Below are 17,429 nucleotides of genomic sequence, written 5' to 3'. Positions count from 1 at the left end.
TGGAAGGATAGCACACACTGGCAACTGTTTACCCAACAGCCGTCGCATCTGGATAGCAGATACTGCCAACTGTTTACCAAATAGCCTTGAAGGATAACATATACTGCCAACTGTTTGCCCAACAGCCGTCGCATCTGGATAGCAGATACTGCCAACTGTTCACCCAATAGCCTTGAAGGATAGCACATACTGCCAACTGTTTACCCAACAGCCTTGAAAAAGAGCACCTACTACTAAGTTTAAATTTACCCATTTGCCTTACCCACTGGATAGTAGATACTCACCGACTATGAATGTCTCCCCTTCCTGAAAGATATAATTGTGTAGATGCAAAATGTTAGATGAAAAATATATGATAAACGAATTGCTCGTATACTTGCACACCTTTGAAGTTGAAATAAATAACTTGAAATTTGTAGAACGATATGTGACTGTCAGCTAAGTAACACTGGTGTCCTGAAGTCCTTGTTGGGATGGTAAGACTAGTGGTTAAAGTGTCTCCCGCTGGGATATTGCTGGGATATTGCTAAAAGCGGCGTAAACATCCTCACTCACTCACTGAAAGCTAAATATGTAAATGTGTGCACACTATGGATTCATATCTCAAATGCCGTTCAAGCGTCTTGACGGTAATAAAAGAGAAATTATTCATATTTCTCAGGCTGTTCAAATACATCTTCACGGTTATATAAGAGAAGTGAAAAGAGTCTATGTTGGACTGAAACACACAGAAAAGAACATGTCAAGTAGATACCACCACAGTTTTAAGTAATTTACATCTAACTTCTCATCTAAGTCTTATGACATAGATATTCAATTTTCACTCTATTTATGGGTGTGCAAGGTTTTGCATATGATCTCAATAATAGTGTGTCTTAAGGGTATAAACTCTTCACACCGAACACCTGGGTTCGATTCCCCACATGGGTACAATATCTGAAGCCCATTTCGGTGTCCCCGTCGTGATATTGCTCATATTCACTCACTATAAACTCTTCCTTAAAGGCTGGTCTCAGATTCAATTTCCCCACATTTACTTCCTGAATGAATACTAATAGACACCATCAAGGACATCTTTACATTTCAACAAAATCCACCACACGGACGTGAAAAATATGATATAGGGAAGTATAAATAGGACAAAATGATCATTTGAAAATGTATAACATGTCAATATATAGTGAAATGCTTGCCAGATAACGTTTTACTGAGTAACTGGGTGGAAATGGACATCAGATGCTACATACCGAAGTATTATTTATGTTTTACAGTTATAGTAAAGACATTACATCTAAAAACATATTAGTATTGCTTAACGTTTGTATATGTGTTGATATACTGACCACCAATAGAGACGCAAATCAGAATTCATGAAAATTGTACTTTTTCAGCTTCAGTTTGGGTTTGATACTTTAAGACAAGTATGATGTGGTGATGATAAAGCATTCACCATGCAGGATGGTGTTCCAAATCATTAGGGAGAAACAAGCAAGGATGAAATGCATGACACACGTGCAGAGTGTGGACGTAGGGCTACAAATGCAGGCAGTGTCGTAATGCTGTCATTTCACCGCAACATGCCACGTGTAAGTGAAATGGAGAGACACCAAGCAATAGGCATGCTGAATGCTGGAGTTCGACAAGTTCGTGTAGACCGACATTTTCAGGTGCACCCTTCGACAATAACTCGTCTGCAGCAACGGGTAGTGGAAACTGATCGCACCCGGTCCGGTACACCCCCGTGTGACGGCACAAAGACAGGACCAGATAATCCCACTTCAGCACCTCCGGAACCGTCTGCAGGCGGCAGTAAACACTGTTAATGCCGTGATTGGGTCTATGGGGCGTCCTATCAGCGAAAGAACTGTGCGTTCAAGACTCCTAGCAGCAGGCTTACATTGCTGTCGACCTTACCGTGGACCAATCCTCACCAACAGACATCGACTGGAACGGCGCCGTTGGGTGACAAATCGAGGTCACCATGGTTAAGCCAACTCTGTTATACGACTGCGAAATATGGGGTTTTGAAAACTGTATATCTATAGAATCAATTCACGTAAACTTTTTACGCAAATTCATTCCCGTTAAGAGAAGTCCGTCATTATAATGCTATATGGAAAACTTGGAAGGGTACCCCTAAATAACTCTATCAAATGTCGCATGGAATATTTCTGGGATAGACTCCTATCTGGTAAATAACAAAAGCTGTCAACAATTGTATACCAAATGTTATATAATGAAGCCTGCATAAACAATAGCAACCAAAAATGGATAAAATCCGTGGAAGCCGTATTTAATGAAACAGGCTAAAGCATCTGCTGGGTAAGTCAACAAGCTGTCTTTCTCAATGAAATTACAACTATTATCTCCTAAGGCTTAGATGATATAGCAACCCAAACATGGCGCGCAGAGATTTCGAATTCTTCTAAGGGTACCATGTATCGCGTATTCAAATCTGAACTTGTCTTTGATAAATATCTCACATATATCCCTTTCTCCTTGGCTCTTAAATTTCTCTTGTTTAGAACTTCCTGCCATCGTTTACATATAGAAGTAAATTCCACTTGAAGAAAGAATGTGTAACCTCTGCTACACGTGTGATGTTGGCGATGAATTTCACTACATTTTTCTCTGCCCTTTCTTTAAACATCATAGGAAAACTTATATCCCAAACCATTATGTTGAAAAACCCAATGTTTTAAGATTTAACGCATTGTTAAACTGTAAACGAATTAGTGTTTAAAAAAACTGTGTATATTTTGTAGTACTGTCATGAAAACTGTACAATCTTCCTTGTAAACCATCCCGCCATCCTATGTATTCTCAACTGTATATTTATTTGTACCTGTTATGTCGAGTACCCCAGCCTGAGCGTAGTAAAAGTTCTGTTCTGTTCTGGACAACGAAGGTGGGATGATGTCATCTTTTAAGACGAATCGAGATTCAGTATGAGTTTTGATTTTTTGAATTGCGTTTCTTTTGCTGGTCAGTATTGGTATATATCAGTTGTGGGGGTACAACGTATTCTGAAGTAACCATCCAGCCCTGCCCTCCCCGCCTACCTCACCCAAAGCATTGCCCCACACTGTCATATATAATTAAGTACATGTGTATATATATAGGAAGGGACGGTGGGGTAGACTAGTGGTTAAATAGTCCGCTCGTCAGGCCAAAGACCCGGGTTCGATGCCGCACTTAAGTACAATGTGTGAAGCCAATTTCTGGTGTCCCCTGCCGTGATATTGGGGAAATATTGCTAACAGCGGCGTAAAACCATACTCACTCACATAAAAGAACGTGTCTATCTTTCTTATGCACTATCATTGTGTAACTGTTCATTTGAAAGCATTGGCCTTGCTATTCTATGGAGCCAACTATTTCCGGGTGACGATACACTGAACACACACATCGATTGCGTGATGTAAACATGAGCATGAAGTTAATATATGAAGCGCAACACGCTATTAAGTGAGATCAGTATTTGTAATTGCTGAACGAAAGTGCGAAAGGAGTGCTTCTGAGAGAGACAACTTTACGTGACTCTCGGGTTATCGTCATTCACTCTCACATCACACCGTATTACCTCCACGTCTCTGTTTTCTACAAACAACAACGATGACGACAACGGCGATGACCACGATCAGGACGGAACAGACAGCAGCCACGGGGACGATAGTAACGACACTAGATTCAGTAACTCCACGTGCTGAAACATTTAGCATGGACAATATTCAGTACAGTATGCATACAAGTATAGTCATGTAAGATCAAGCCTGTTCGGCAGGTTCTAACCCGATTCAAAACATATTAAATGGGTTGACACTTGCGATGTTCATCTGAAATAACCTCTCCGTGCCACGCTTTGTAAGTGGTTGATGAGGTACGTTGTACATCCCCAACAACAACGTCATTGTCAACATCAGTTCCACAGGAGGACATGCAATGTCGGTAACATCAGTGTTCTCATTTGTGCAGGGTGAAGAAACGGAAATATCTAACGAAAAGTGTCAAATTATATTCCTCATATAAATAGAGTTTCAGGAGCACTGTATTCTGTAGGGCTCGGTTTCTAATTGATTTTTTCGAATAAACGGAAAGATTTGGGATATTTGGAGAATCTGAAAGTTAAGAATCATTGGAGTGAAAATGCATCAGATCATAGTGAAAATTAAATTCTTCATCAATATTACGGTTTCAAATGGTTAATTATTTTTTTAATCTTTGAGTGCCATCTAAAGGGTCTTTGATTACTTTAAATCTCTAGGTGTTCTAGCAGGTGTTCCAGAAGGTGTTCCAGCAGGATCAGGTGTACGAAAAGGGGGCCGTCCCAACAGGCGTCATCCCCCAAATAGGTTGTATATTACAGATTCTATTGCTGAAGTGTTGACTTACAGAAGACCTCCAGCGTCAGGTTCCGTGATGCACTCCCATGTGTGTTGTTGACGTGACACGTGTATAGTACAGACACAGGTACATCTACAGCTGGTATAGACAACACAGCCTCCCCCTGTCCTGTAATCACCATCTGTCTGGAGATGTTCCACCAGGTTACAGTACAGGCAGGGTTACAGTCAGCAGAACATCTCACAGCTGCAGGTTTCCCTTCTTCTACCTCCAGCTTGTCACTTGTGCCGTCAAACTGTATCTGGTCAGGTTCATCTGGAATGCATGTGAGATGGTCAGCTAAGAACGCTGTTTCTGACATATAAGTGCAGTTTGCTTGTGGACATGAATGAAGACATGCTGCTTGGCTTGGCCTGTGTTCTTGGATTCACAAAATGGTAAACGTCTCAGACCAATATCAATTTATGCTTTCCTCACATAATAAGTACAGACTACAACTGGAACACCGTTGTAACTCACTCACGCACTCTGTTGACATGTACAACTCTTATGACTACACAATACAATTTAGAAAGTGGCCATGTAACATGTTATATTTGGGATTACACTTTCTTAGTAAAGTACAAATTCTAGTACTTTTGGGTTGAGTCCAATCCGGGATTCGAACCCACATCCTCAGAGTCAGGTACCTAATAGCTTGCACACAAAGTCAGACGCCTAACCCCAGATATAGCATGCACAACTCTTGTCAACATATCCAGGTAAGCTTACAGTGCCGGGAACTATCAGCATTTTCGATAGCCTCTGAAACTCATGGATCATTAAATCAGACCTGCCTATATTTCCTATCAAAACATTCACAATAATCATTTCTGATTTGTTTACACAGAACACAGTAGTTCACAGTAGTTCACAGTAGAACGTTGTGACAAAACTATCACTCAGAAGCACAGTTTCAAAGATAAGATACACGAGGTTCCTATACCGTAAACAAGGTAAGTTCTTACTCACAGAGAACATCCAGTACATGTCCGTGACTCCAGTTAGACTTCAGCCCCTCCTCCACGGCCTGGCAGCTGTAGATGTCTCCCTGGTTCTCTCTGCTGACGTGGGTTATTGTCAGGTCATCTCCACCTGTAGGAGACTCATCACCAGATTCTACCAGGGTCCTGTTCCTCCTCCAGATGTAGGTCATGGTCAGTGGGGGATGGTCCGGGGGCAGACTCCGGGAGGAGGAGGAGCATGTCAGGGTGACATTCTCACCTGATACAGGTGAGGCAGGTCCGGTGATGGTAGGTCTGGTTGGCTTCTCTGTGAACAAATATAACAAATGTGCTCAGACCGTAACACGAGTGCCATTGAACAAGATGTTACTAAATGCTTTCATACTTGTATTTATATACTGTTTATCATTATTATCTATCAAATGTTAAATAGTTAGTGCGTTCACTCGTCACGTGGAAGACCCGGGTTCGATTCCCCACATGGGTACAATGAGTGAAGCTCATTTCTGATGTTATCTGTCATGATATGCTGGAATATTGTTAAAAAAACTCACTCATTCACTCACTCATTCAGTGTTCCACAGTAAGTGTTCCACAGTTTCAGCAGGGAATCCATGTTGGCTGGATCCTAATACTCCTAACCGTTTTGTTGATTAAATATGATAGTTACCACACAAGTACTAGCTGCCTCTACTGAAACGAGTTAATTGTATTTTCCGGAGAGAGGAGGGTCGACGGTGTCACTACCAGGTGCGTTATAACAAATGGCGTTAAAAGATGTAAGACTGATCGACTCGGATACACTCATCCATGTTAAACTGCGACACTGCTTCTTTGACGGTGAACAAGCATAGTTCATATACAACACACACATGCATACAACACACATACATGCACACAACACACACACATGCATACAACACACACACATGCATACAACACACACACATGCATACAACACACATGCATACAACACACACACACATACATGCATATAACACACACATACATACAACACACATATACACAACACACACACATGCATACAACACACACATGCATACACACACACACATACATACACATACATACACACACATGCACACACATGCATACAACACACACACACACACATGCATACAACACACACATGCATACAACACACACATGCATACACACACACACACATGCATACACACACACATCATTTCAACACACACATACATATAACACACACACATGCATACACACACACACACACACACACACATACACACACATAAACACGCACGCATGCTCGGACACTCACACATACCTGGATCCATATATACAATTATCTAAACCCCAATTTCACCTCACCTAAAGTTCTTCTACTGCAATAGAAGATTGAACAGCTATTTATTTATGTTGGAGATACATTAAGACAGTCCAACTTTATTCTTCAAATAATATTCTGTTAATCCCATATCCTACTCACGTGCTACAACGAGGACCTGTCTACATCCAGTAACTGTCTGTCCATTGGTTCCTTGACAGTAGTAAGTACCAGCGTCCTGTACAGTAACATTGTAGATGGTAAACCTCAGCTGTCCTGTCTGTGATGGTGAGTCCTCCCCGGTGTATCTGATCCTGGTCGTGTAGCCGGTGTGACTGCTGTTGAGTACCCATACACGGTGTGACTTAGGCTGGACCAGTAACAGTCTCACAGCTACCGAACCATTCACCCATACGTTATATAGGAAGCTGACATTCGCTGGGTTCATGGTTATGTTAACATCGTCGCCAACACGTGTAACAGTGTGTCTATATCCAGTTGTCATGGAGGCAAGACCTGCACGCAAAACAAGTATTCTTTATTAAAACAAGGTTAATATTTGACAGAATTATTCAAGCACATTATTGAAGTCAGCTCAATATAATACTAGTTGACAGATACATACCACACACATATAAGCCCCCAAACAAAGAGACAAGATCATGTAAGGAGGAAAGAACTTTTATGAACATGCGTTATAGTATTTTCTGTGGGTTGAGTTGTCAAACTGACACAATTTTGCATTTTTAATGTAAACCTTTCGGAAAATGTAAATTACATTCTTTTTAGGGGAGTCCATAAAGTGATATCGATGGACCCGATCGATTGTATTCTTAATATATTTCCCTTTATTTTTTGTCACATTGTTGTAATGTATCTACTTAATTGTTATTATGATTGTTTACACTGTATAATATGTATATATCCCATACACAGTGCTTCATATACATGTATGCACTATACTTACATATCATACACACATTACTAACATGTGGTCTACACTACGCTGAACATACTAACATATCATATACTAACATGTGGTCTACACTACGCTGAACATACTAACATATCATATACTAACATGTGGTCTACACTACGCTGAACATACTAACATATCATATACTAACATGTGGTCTACACTACGCTGAACATACTAACATATCATATACTAACATGTGATCTACACTACGCTGAACATACTAACATATCATATACTAACATATGGTCTACACTACGCTGAACATACTAACATATCATATACTAACATGTGGTCTACACTACGCTGAACATACTAACATATCATATACTAACATGTGGTCTACACTACGCTGAACATACTAACATATCATATACTAACATGTGGTCTACACTACGCTGAACATACTAACATATCATATACTAACATGTGGTCTACACTACGCTGAACATACTAACATATCATATACTAACATGTGGTCTACACTACGCTGAACATACTAACATATCATATACTAACATGTGGTCTACACTACGCTGAACATACTAACATATCATATACTAACATGTGGTCTCACCTGAGGTAAGTGTGTTTGTTCAAAATTGCCGAAACTGGGTACAGCAGAAACTGGTTACCCGGTGAGATAAGTCATGTGACTATTAACCTTCTAGCGCCTTACAGGCAGCTTGGGTTATCCAGGGTAATAATAATCAGATTGTGATTCAGCGTCCAGCGAGCAACTAGACAGATTGATACTAGGCGCTATATAACTGTATAAAAAAAAATATTAAAAACTGGCGTGATAAGTTCATACTGACCTGCACGCAAAAAAATACCAGTCATCATTACTTATGCTTACTGACAGAATATCCCGTATTACTTAAGAAAACAGTCACAAGGATGGCTATATAAAATGTCAATTTCGAAGACAAATACATACCACACACATGAAATAATCCGGTCACAGTGTAAAATCAGAAACATAGTCAGCAGCTGGTTAACACTGACAGATCTGAGCTGTTGATGTTAATGTAGTTTCACTTGACACTATTTCCCTGTCACATGAACCATGTCCTTGCTTGTTGAAACATTAGTGAATACGCCGTGTCGTTGCTATTGGGCAGTTGAATATTGAATACTATGTTGTCATGAGTTTACTTGGCACTGCTGGGTCTGTCTACTCTGTGAATCATGTCCCTGCTTGTTGAAACACTAGTGTCGTTATCATTGGGCAGTCGAACATTGAACACTATGTTGTCATGCGTGCTGGGTCTGTCTGCTCTGTGGTAGCCAAGTGGTTAAAGCGTCCGCTCGTCACGCCGAAGACCCGGGTTCGATTCCCTCCATGGGTACAATGTGTGAAGACCATTTCTGGTATCCCCCGCCATGATATTGCTGACATATGGCGAAAAGCGACGTAAAAAGATATTCACTCACTCACTCACTCACTCAATCACTCTCATGTACCCGTATTTACTCTTTTGCACTGCACATCAAGATGTAAACGTTACTATTGAGATCACACCAAGTTTTCTTTCTTTAACGTCGCCCTTTGCAATATTCCAGCTATTCCAGTCTGTAAATGACCAGACAATCCAGTGATCAACATCATCAGCATCGATCTTCGCAATTTGGATACGATGACATGTGTCAAGCGATCCCGTTAGTCGCCTCTTACGACAAGCATGGGTTGCTGAAGATCAATTCTAACCCGGGCCTCAAAAGAAACTAAACGAGTGTTTGTCAGACTCCATTTATCTTACAACGAGTACAGTAATCTGTTTCTTACACACCCTAAAATCTTACCACTTTGGGATCAAATCGATGCATATTTCGTCCTTTCTCATTGTATCGGCGCATTGATACATAACCCAACGTTATGAATGAGTGACGTCACTGGACTTACTACTACTACTACATATACTATGTGTAACCCTCCACACAAAACGTTTTCAGTCATATTTGTGCATTTTCGAGGCAATAATCATGATGTAAACAAGATAAGATCAAAGAACTTCTCAAAAACCATGACGTTGCAACTGTAAATCATTCTTTCGCAAGTGAAATTATTTCACAGTGTGACGTCATTATTATCGTTCTGAACATGTGCTAGGTGACGTTTATTTCATTTGAATTCAGTCGTCATCGAAGGATAGTGTTGGATTTTTTCGCACATGGGGGATCTGCTAAGCAGCCAGGTATGAACCCCATGGAACAACTTTTAGGAGGGCATGGGCAGATGTTTTTCGTGCGAGGGGTGGCTACACTAGGTACTGACGTGGTCGTCAGTGTCGGTTCACACAATCACAACAAACAATAACTAATAATTTGGTGACAATATTCATATTAGTGGCGTTGTCATGGTGACCATATTTTCAGGCATTGTTTTCATTCAAGTTTCTAGTTATTTTCTCTCTCAGATTAGTAGACTGATTACCGCATTTTCAACATATTTAAGCCAGTCGTTAGATCAAATAATTGTTTAGTTTTCGAATTCAAGAAATTCTTTAGTTCCTTCAACAGATCTCAAGTATTTAAATTAACTGACATCCTGAAGTTTTATCTCTTTTACGATTCTCATTATCTACTCTCTTCTTATTACAGACATCTTTCCATTATGATTTCAATGTTTTATATTCACTAACATGAGTATCACAAGGAATATATCAAGAGCATGACGTGTGACAATTCCTAAAGGTGGCCATATCAAAATGGATATTAATCTGGTTATTAATACTTTCAACAGCTGAGATACAGTTTCGCCTGTAACTTGGAAAATGTCAGCAAATCGAGTACCCCAGATGTATTTTGTATCGAGCTAGTAACATCCATTTTATTATCTTTAATCTTTCCATACAAGATTTACCCGAAACTGGACAAAGGTCAAAATAGTAAGGCGAAGCCAATGATTATAGCACACTGAAGTACACACTGGGGCACACATAAAGATCCAGTCAAAGTCAGAACACGTGTATGCTCCAGGGGCTCAGTCTGCTACAACACAGCCCAGCATCTTGCCAAACTACTAGCACCATTGGGAAAAGAACGAAACTCCTACATCAGCAATTCCAGTACCTTTGTCACAGGTCGCATGGTCAGCGTGTCATGCAGTCTTCTAAATGCCGTTCAAGGACTAAACTATCGGGCAAAAGAAAGTTACCACTTTTAATGCAATTGCATAAACACCCAAGCAGAAAACATTCGCCCAAATATAACATGCTCCCAATAAAAACGAAGGTGTCCGAAAACTTCGACCGAATCGTGCATTCTTCAAAACGTAAAAAAAGAAACTAAGGTAATAGTTGGACATTGGTCAAAATGCACGTGCACGATAGTGGCATAAGTAACAATGTTGGGCAGAACAATCATGCGGTAGCCGTTGTGGTAAAACTAAACTGTGATACGTACCTCACTGTTTTACTGTATTTTGTCGACAAATATGCAATGATAATATCTTCAATCTTTATTTCTTTTGTAGTGGAGGCCATAGGCCTACATTTCAGAATTAAAGAGCGATACATACATGTGTATATTAAATGAATAAGACAATAAGTTCAAATACAAATAATGCGAAAAGTAAATATGATATTATTGGCATAGGACTGAATCTCTAAGATTCATTGAACTGTATATATAAATAGATAGAGGTTTTTACAATATATGGATTGACAATTGACATGACCATATTAGACTTATGAATAGTGGGACTTGAATAGAATATATACCTAAATTATTCTCATCGCGAAATGGCTGCACTATTGTCGATCTTATGTAAACTTTTAACTCACTCACTCAAACGCTTGTGGGGCGAACAACTGAATGAAAAATGCAACTTTTGGGGTTGAACACACGATCATATGTTCCTGGTAAGGTTTACGGAAGGATCAATGCAAGAAGAAGACAAAAAATAATAATCATAATAATAAGTTTATTAAGATGTCGAAACACAACATCAGATAACATATAATACAAAGAAAAGCTACTCTTGTTCATCGATACCAAAATATCCGTTCATCTACACGTAGAATCACCTACATAACTAACTGTACACTAACATAAGAACTATTCGCTTTACGATAAGATTATAATATTTAGAAACCTTTAAATGTTTATATTAACATGCTATTACAAATGTCTGTTTAACAGTAATCAATATTAGCCACTATCACACCAGCTAGGTACACAGTCTTACATACATTGTAAGGATGTAAGGATTGTTCGTCTGGAGGTACAAAGACAATATCACTTGCATAAAGTGACAAAGAAAATATCGTCTGCATAAAGTGACAAAGAAGATATTGTCTGCATAAAGTGACAAAGAAAATATCATCTGCATAAAGTGACAAAGTAAATATCGTCTGCATAACAGTGATAAAAAACGAAAATATCGTACCGTCTGCATAAAGTGACAAAGAAAATATCGTCTGCATAACGTGACAAAGAAAATATCGTCTGCATAAAGTGACAAAGAAAATATCATCTGCATAAAGTGACAAAGAAAACATCATCTGCATAAAGTGACAAAGAAAATATCGTCTGCATAAAGTGACAAAGAAAATATCATCTCCCTAACGCGACAAAGAAAATATCGTCTTTATAAAGCGACAAAGAAAATATCGTCTGCATAAATTGACAAAGAAAATATCATCTGCATAAAGTGACAAAGAAAATATCGTCTGCATACAACAACAAAGAAAATATTGTCTACATAAAACGACAGAAAAAATACCGTCTGCATAAAATGACAAAGAAAATATCGCCTGCATAAAATGACAAAGAAAATATCGTTTGCATTAAACGACAAAGAAAATGTCGTCAGCATAAAGCTATAAAGAAAATACGGTCAGCCTACAGCGAAAAAGAAAACATCATCTGCATAAAACTATAAACACAACATCGTCTGTAGAAAGGTACAAAGACAATATCGTCTGCATAAACTGTTGCCTCACTTGAGGCTGCACCCCGTACTGTGGTCCCATGGTCGTCTGTTGGGGAGGATGAAGGGTGGAGAGACGTATAGATGAGGAACTGTACCATCAGTTCATGTCCTACTGGTGTCGTGGTCCTCTGTAGAGGAGAATGAAGGGTGGAGAGACCTGTAGATGAGGAACTGTACCGTCACGTTAGGCTTCAGCTGGTACTGTGGTACTCTGTGGGGGACGATGGATGGTGGAGAGACGTGTAGATGAGGAACTGTACCGTCACATTAGGCTTCAGCTGGTACTGTGGTACTCTGTGGGGGACGATGGATGGTGGAGAGACGTGTAGATGAAGAACTGTACCGTCACATTAGGCTTCAGCTGGTACTGTGGTACTCTGTGGGGGACGATGAAGGGTGGGGTAGAGACCTGTAGATGAGGAACTGTAATGTCAGATTAGGCTTCACCTGGTACTGTGGTCCTCTGTGGGGGACGATGAAGGGTGGAGAGTCGTGTAGATGAGAGGAACTGTACCGTCAGATTAGACTTCTGTGGGGGACGATGAAGGGTTGAGAGACGTGTAGATGAAGAACTGTTCCCGTCAAATTAGACATCTGTGGGTGACCATGAAGGGTGGAGTGACGTGTAGATGAGGAACAGTATCGTCAGTATAGGCTTCATCTGGTACTGTGGTCCTCGATGGAGGACGATGAAGAGTGGAGAGACGTAGATGAGGAACTGTAATGTCAGTTTTAGCTTCACCTGGTGCTGTGGTCCTCAGTTAAGCAGTTGAAGGGTGGAGAGACGTGTAGATGTGGAACTGTTCGCTCAGGAGTCGCTCGTAATCATGTAGGGGTAAGACATCCCCGCCGTTGTTGGAAGCACAAGGTACATCACTCAAGTCACGGGACAATCTCTCTGCCATCACAGTAAGATATTCACCACATCTGTAAGTACAACATTACACTTACATTGCAGATAAAGTTGTCTTGCACAGAAGTGTATGTATGTTGCTTTCATGCAGCGTAGAACAGAAATCATAAATGGATTGGAAATCCTAAAAAAGACAGTGATCATAGATTTGCAATCCTCTCTTAACACATCGTACATTTGTTACATAGATCCAACTGCTACTTTCTCCGTCATTTCCACAGATAATCTATACGGGCTTCGTCTATTCAGTTAGGGTCTAGTTTTCTGGGGTAAGTTGAGTAAATGGTGTTTAACACAGGAGATTGCAACTGGACACATATATGAGGGCTTGTTAACTGGTTATTACGATACCTAACTCCTGCACTTAAGGTCAAACAATAAACTTATGTACCTTCTGTCCTGGTTTTCTGCAAATAAAGCAAAAGTAAAACTTGTAAATTTCTAAAAAGAAAGTAAATCGTAAAAATTTCCATTTACTGAATAACAGTTAGTGACGGAGTCACTATTAGCACAGTCCATCAATATCACCAAAACCAGAACACCATAAATAGGGCTTCACACATTGTAACCATGTGGGGAATCGAACCTAGGTCTTTGGCGTGAACGCCTTAACCACTTGGCTCCCGACTGCCCAAATTCCTGAATCAAAACAGCGTTTACAAAATATAATGGAAAAAAAAAGATTTCAGCATATTAAGGTGAACTACAGACATGCCTCTTTGCTGTTTAACGCTGCATTCAGCAATATTCCAGTTATATTACGATTGTCTGAAATAATCAAAACTTGACAAGAAAACCCAGTGATTGATATAATGAGCATCGATTGACGAAATTGGGAAACGGGGGTATACATGCATGGCCATAATCAGCCAGCGTTTCTCACCTGTTATGACGAGCTTGCAAATAGGTTGTAGAAGACCAGCTCTGACCTGGTTCTTCAGGTGGGTGTTGGTTGTGGTGTGTTGGGGAGTGGAGGAAAACTTACATTGCATTCAAAACGATTCATGTATTCATCGTACCTTTTACGTCCTTGCAGACAAGAACAGTAACTGCTGCCACCACAACTGCCACAGCAGTGAGCATAATGGCGTAGACAGCTACGATGGGGACGATGTCGTCGACGTTGTCATCACCTTCTGATATAAAACACAGTTAACACATATGTAATTAGTATGATAATTCATATGAGAACGCAGAGACGTATTTGAATGATAAGAAATGTTCTGTTAATATGCCTTGTTCGTTTTAATGCATATGTTGGTTTTAAAACATAAGGAGGAAATAGAGGAAGTTCTGGTTTTTTTTGTCTGTGTCTTTTTTGAATGAAACATCGATCCTTTTTATAAGCTAACAGAGTCATGTCTACATCGTATTTGAAACTTAAACTATTCTTCGTTAATATTCCTTATTCCTTTCAGTGCATAGATACTGGATTTAGGACATTAGTACGAAATACTATTTGTGTCTACTTTTTCAAAGAAACTACGATTGTTTATACGCTACTGGAACCCTGTCTACATCGTATAACGCAACAAAGGAAGCAAGCGATGAAGATGGAAGAATCATTCTTGATGTATGACGGTAAGTGTGACCGTTACAGCTGTCCAGGCCAGTGGATCTGTTTCCCCAACATGGCATATCACCGAATCTTGGTTATGTACATGGAAATTAAGAAGTGCCATAAGTATTATATATATAATATAAACGAATTTGACTCAGGAAATGTTTATTTACAGTATATTTACGATTCTATGATGGGTATTTTGAATCATATAATCGGTATATTTCCCTTTCCTCGAAATATTACACCCTAACCTTGACGATTTGACTTATATCCAATGTATATGGGTTTTAGACATGACTCCTATTCCAGGCTTCAGACGGGAGGTAGTTCGAGCTACATTCAATCGACATATCAGTACCATACACTCACAGTTCGAGTTTCACAGCCGTTACACATCATGCTTGTAATTAACCTTTAGACACCAACCTTCTATTTCCTGGTAGCTCCCGTCGTTTTCGTCTTCCCTGTGATACGAAACCAAGCTCATGAAAATGAGTATTAAACTTGAGGAAAATGAAATGAAATTAGCTGTGACACACTCTCAATTTACACCGCTCCGAATCGTGCATAGTTTTGCTCTGATAGCTATGTCGGTTTGTTTGTTGTTTGACGCCGCACTCAGCAATATTCCAGCTATATGGCGGCGGTCTGTAAATAATCGAGTCTGGACCAGACAACCCAGTGCTCAACAGCATAAGCATCGATCTAAGCAATTGGGATACGATGATATGAGTCAACCAAGTCAGAGAGCCTGACCACCGTATCCAGTTTGTCAACTTTGACGACAACCATGGGTTTCTCATGATCAATTCTATATCTTCAGCTATGTATCACTGTGTGAGATGAAATATTTATTCATCCTACTTGAAGATTGATGAAGATACTCACCGCTGATGAACGTATCCTCTCTCTGAAAGTGACAATGTTCAGCAGTTAATTATGCATACAAACTGCACCGATCACATATCCGTACATGTTTGAATATAGTGCACTGATCTAGTGCCGTAGACGCGATATATGGACAGCATCCGATGCAAGTTTTAATAGGTCAGTCAGTGAGTGAGTGAGTTGGGTTTTACGCAACTTTTAGTAATGTTAAAGCAATATCACGGCAGGGGACACAAGAAATGGACCTGACACATTGATCCCATGTCAGGAATCGAACCCGGGCCTTCGGCTTTAACGCTTTAGCCACTGGGCTACCCCAACACCCAAGGTCACTCGGAGCTAATAGTTATGATAGGCCTTTAGTTTTTCTATGTTGACAGCTAAAATTCCAAGACTGTTTTTAGACATGGTACATACCATTGCCCATTTAATAATTCGCTATGACCTGTTTATCTGAACTAATTCATGTGACGTTTAAGGGTCTACGATGACGTACAACACCAACCTTCTATCTCCTGGTAGCCCCCGTCTGTTTCTGCGTCAAGGATGTATGTGACAAGGCTGGGGGGAAAGAAATGTAGAAAGTGGTTGGAATCAAGGAATATTTATAAAAACAGTCCGCTTTCCTCAGAGTGTTGCAAATCTCAAAACAGCTGTCAAAATGATATGAATGAACCACTGCGAAAATCAGTGAAGACACCAGGTGTTCACGAAAATACAGGTTGTTCACGCCCTTGAAACAATTGCCTGGAAACGTAATAACTACCCAGCAGCTCATTGACTGTGTGCTATTGATTTAGATTGTGCTCGATATCACACAGCTATTGATTAGTGATATAGCCAGTCAAATTGTGTTGGTGATGAACTGTTTACCCAATAGCCTTGAAGGTTAGCAGATACTGCCAACTGTTTACCCAATAGCCTTGAAGGATTGCAGATACTGCCAACTGTTTACCCAATAGCCTTGAAGTATTGCAGATACTGCCAACTGTTTACCCAATAGCCTTGAAGGATAGCAGATACTGCCAACTGTTTACCCAATAGCCTTGAAGGATTGCAGATACTGCCAACTGTTTACCCAACAGCCTTGAAGGACTGCAGATACTGCCAACTGTTTACCCAATAGCCTTACCATCTGGATAGCAGATACTGCCAACTGTTTACCCAACAGCCTTGAAGGATAGCAGATACTGCCAACTCTTTACCCAATAGCCTTGAAGGATTGCAGATACTGCCAACTCTTTACCCAATAGCCTTGTAGGATTGCAGATACTGCCAACTCTTTACCCAATAGCCTTGTAGGATTGCAGATACTGCCAACTGTTTACCCAATAGCCTTGAAGGACTGCAGATACTGCCAACTGTTTACGCAATAGCCTTGAAGGATTGCAGATACTGCCAACTGTTTACCCAATAGCCTTGAAGGACTGCAGATACTGCCAACTGTTTACGCAACAGCCTTGAAGGATAGCAGATACTGCCAACT

General features: G+C 40.1%; 1 protein-coding gene and 2 long non-coding RNA genes across 3 annotated transcripts in view; all 3 read right to left on the bottom strand.

Annotated features, from left to right (window-relative positions):
• LOC124258138 (cell adhesion molecule 4-like) overlaps positions 1-8,606 on the bottom strand; it is a 47,491-nt gene extending 38,885 nt beyond the window's left edge. The window contains exons 1-3 of the mRNA XM_046692211.1: positions 8,580-8,606; positions 6,826-7,179; positions 5,356-5,655 (exon numbers count right to left, since the gene is read on the bottom strand). Of these exons, the coding sequence (XP_046548167.1) occupies positions 5,356-5,655; positions 6,826-7,168 (643 nt within the window). The 5' untranslated portion in view covers positions 7,169-7,179; positions 8,580-8,606. The remainder of the gene's footprint in view (positions 1-5,355; positions 5,656-6,825; positions 7,180-8,579) is intronic.
• A 4,491-nt stretch (positions 8,607-13,097) lies between these two features.
• Positions 13,098-14,578, bottom strand: LOC124258149. The gene is made up of 3 exons (XR_006893516.1): positions 14,511-14,578; positions 13,883-13,898; positions 13,098-13,505 (listed from the first exon to the last, which is right to left on the bottom strand). It is a non-coding gene; the product is annotated as an uncharacterized LOC124258149 (long non-coding RNA).
• A 2-nt stretch (positions 14,579-14,580) lies between these two features.
• LOC124258143 lies at positions 14,581-16,574 on the bottom strand. The gene is made up of 4 exons (XR_006893510.1): positions 16,449-16,574; positions 15,944-15,965; positions 15,482-15,519; positions 14,581-14,627 (listed from the first exon to the last, which is right to left on the bottom strand). It is a non-coding gene; the product is annotated as an uncharacterized LOC124258143 (long non-coding RNA).
• Between the last annotated feature and the right edge of the window lie 855 nt (positions 16,575-17,429).

The sequence above is a fragment of the Haliotis rubra genome, unplaced genomic scaffold, assembly GCF_003918875.1.
Source record: "Haliotis rubra isolate DU_JTF1 unplaced genomic scaffold, ASM391887v1 Scf684, whole genome shotgun sequence".
In the NCBI taxonomy this organism is placed as follows: domain Eukaryota; kingdom Metazoa; phylum Mollusca; class Gastropoda; order Lepetellida; family Haliotidae; genus Haliotis; species Haliotis rubra.
Note: the sequence above shows the minus strand (reverse complement) of the source record. Positions and strands in the feature narration are given on the sequence as shown.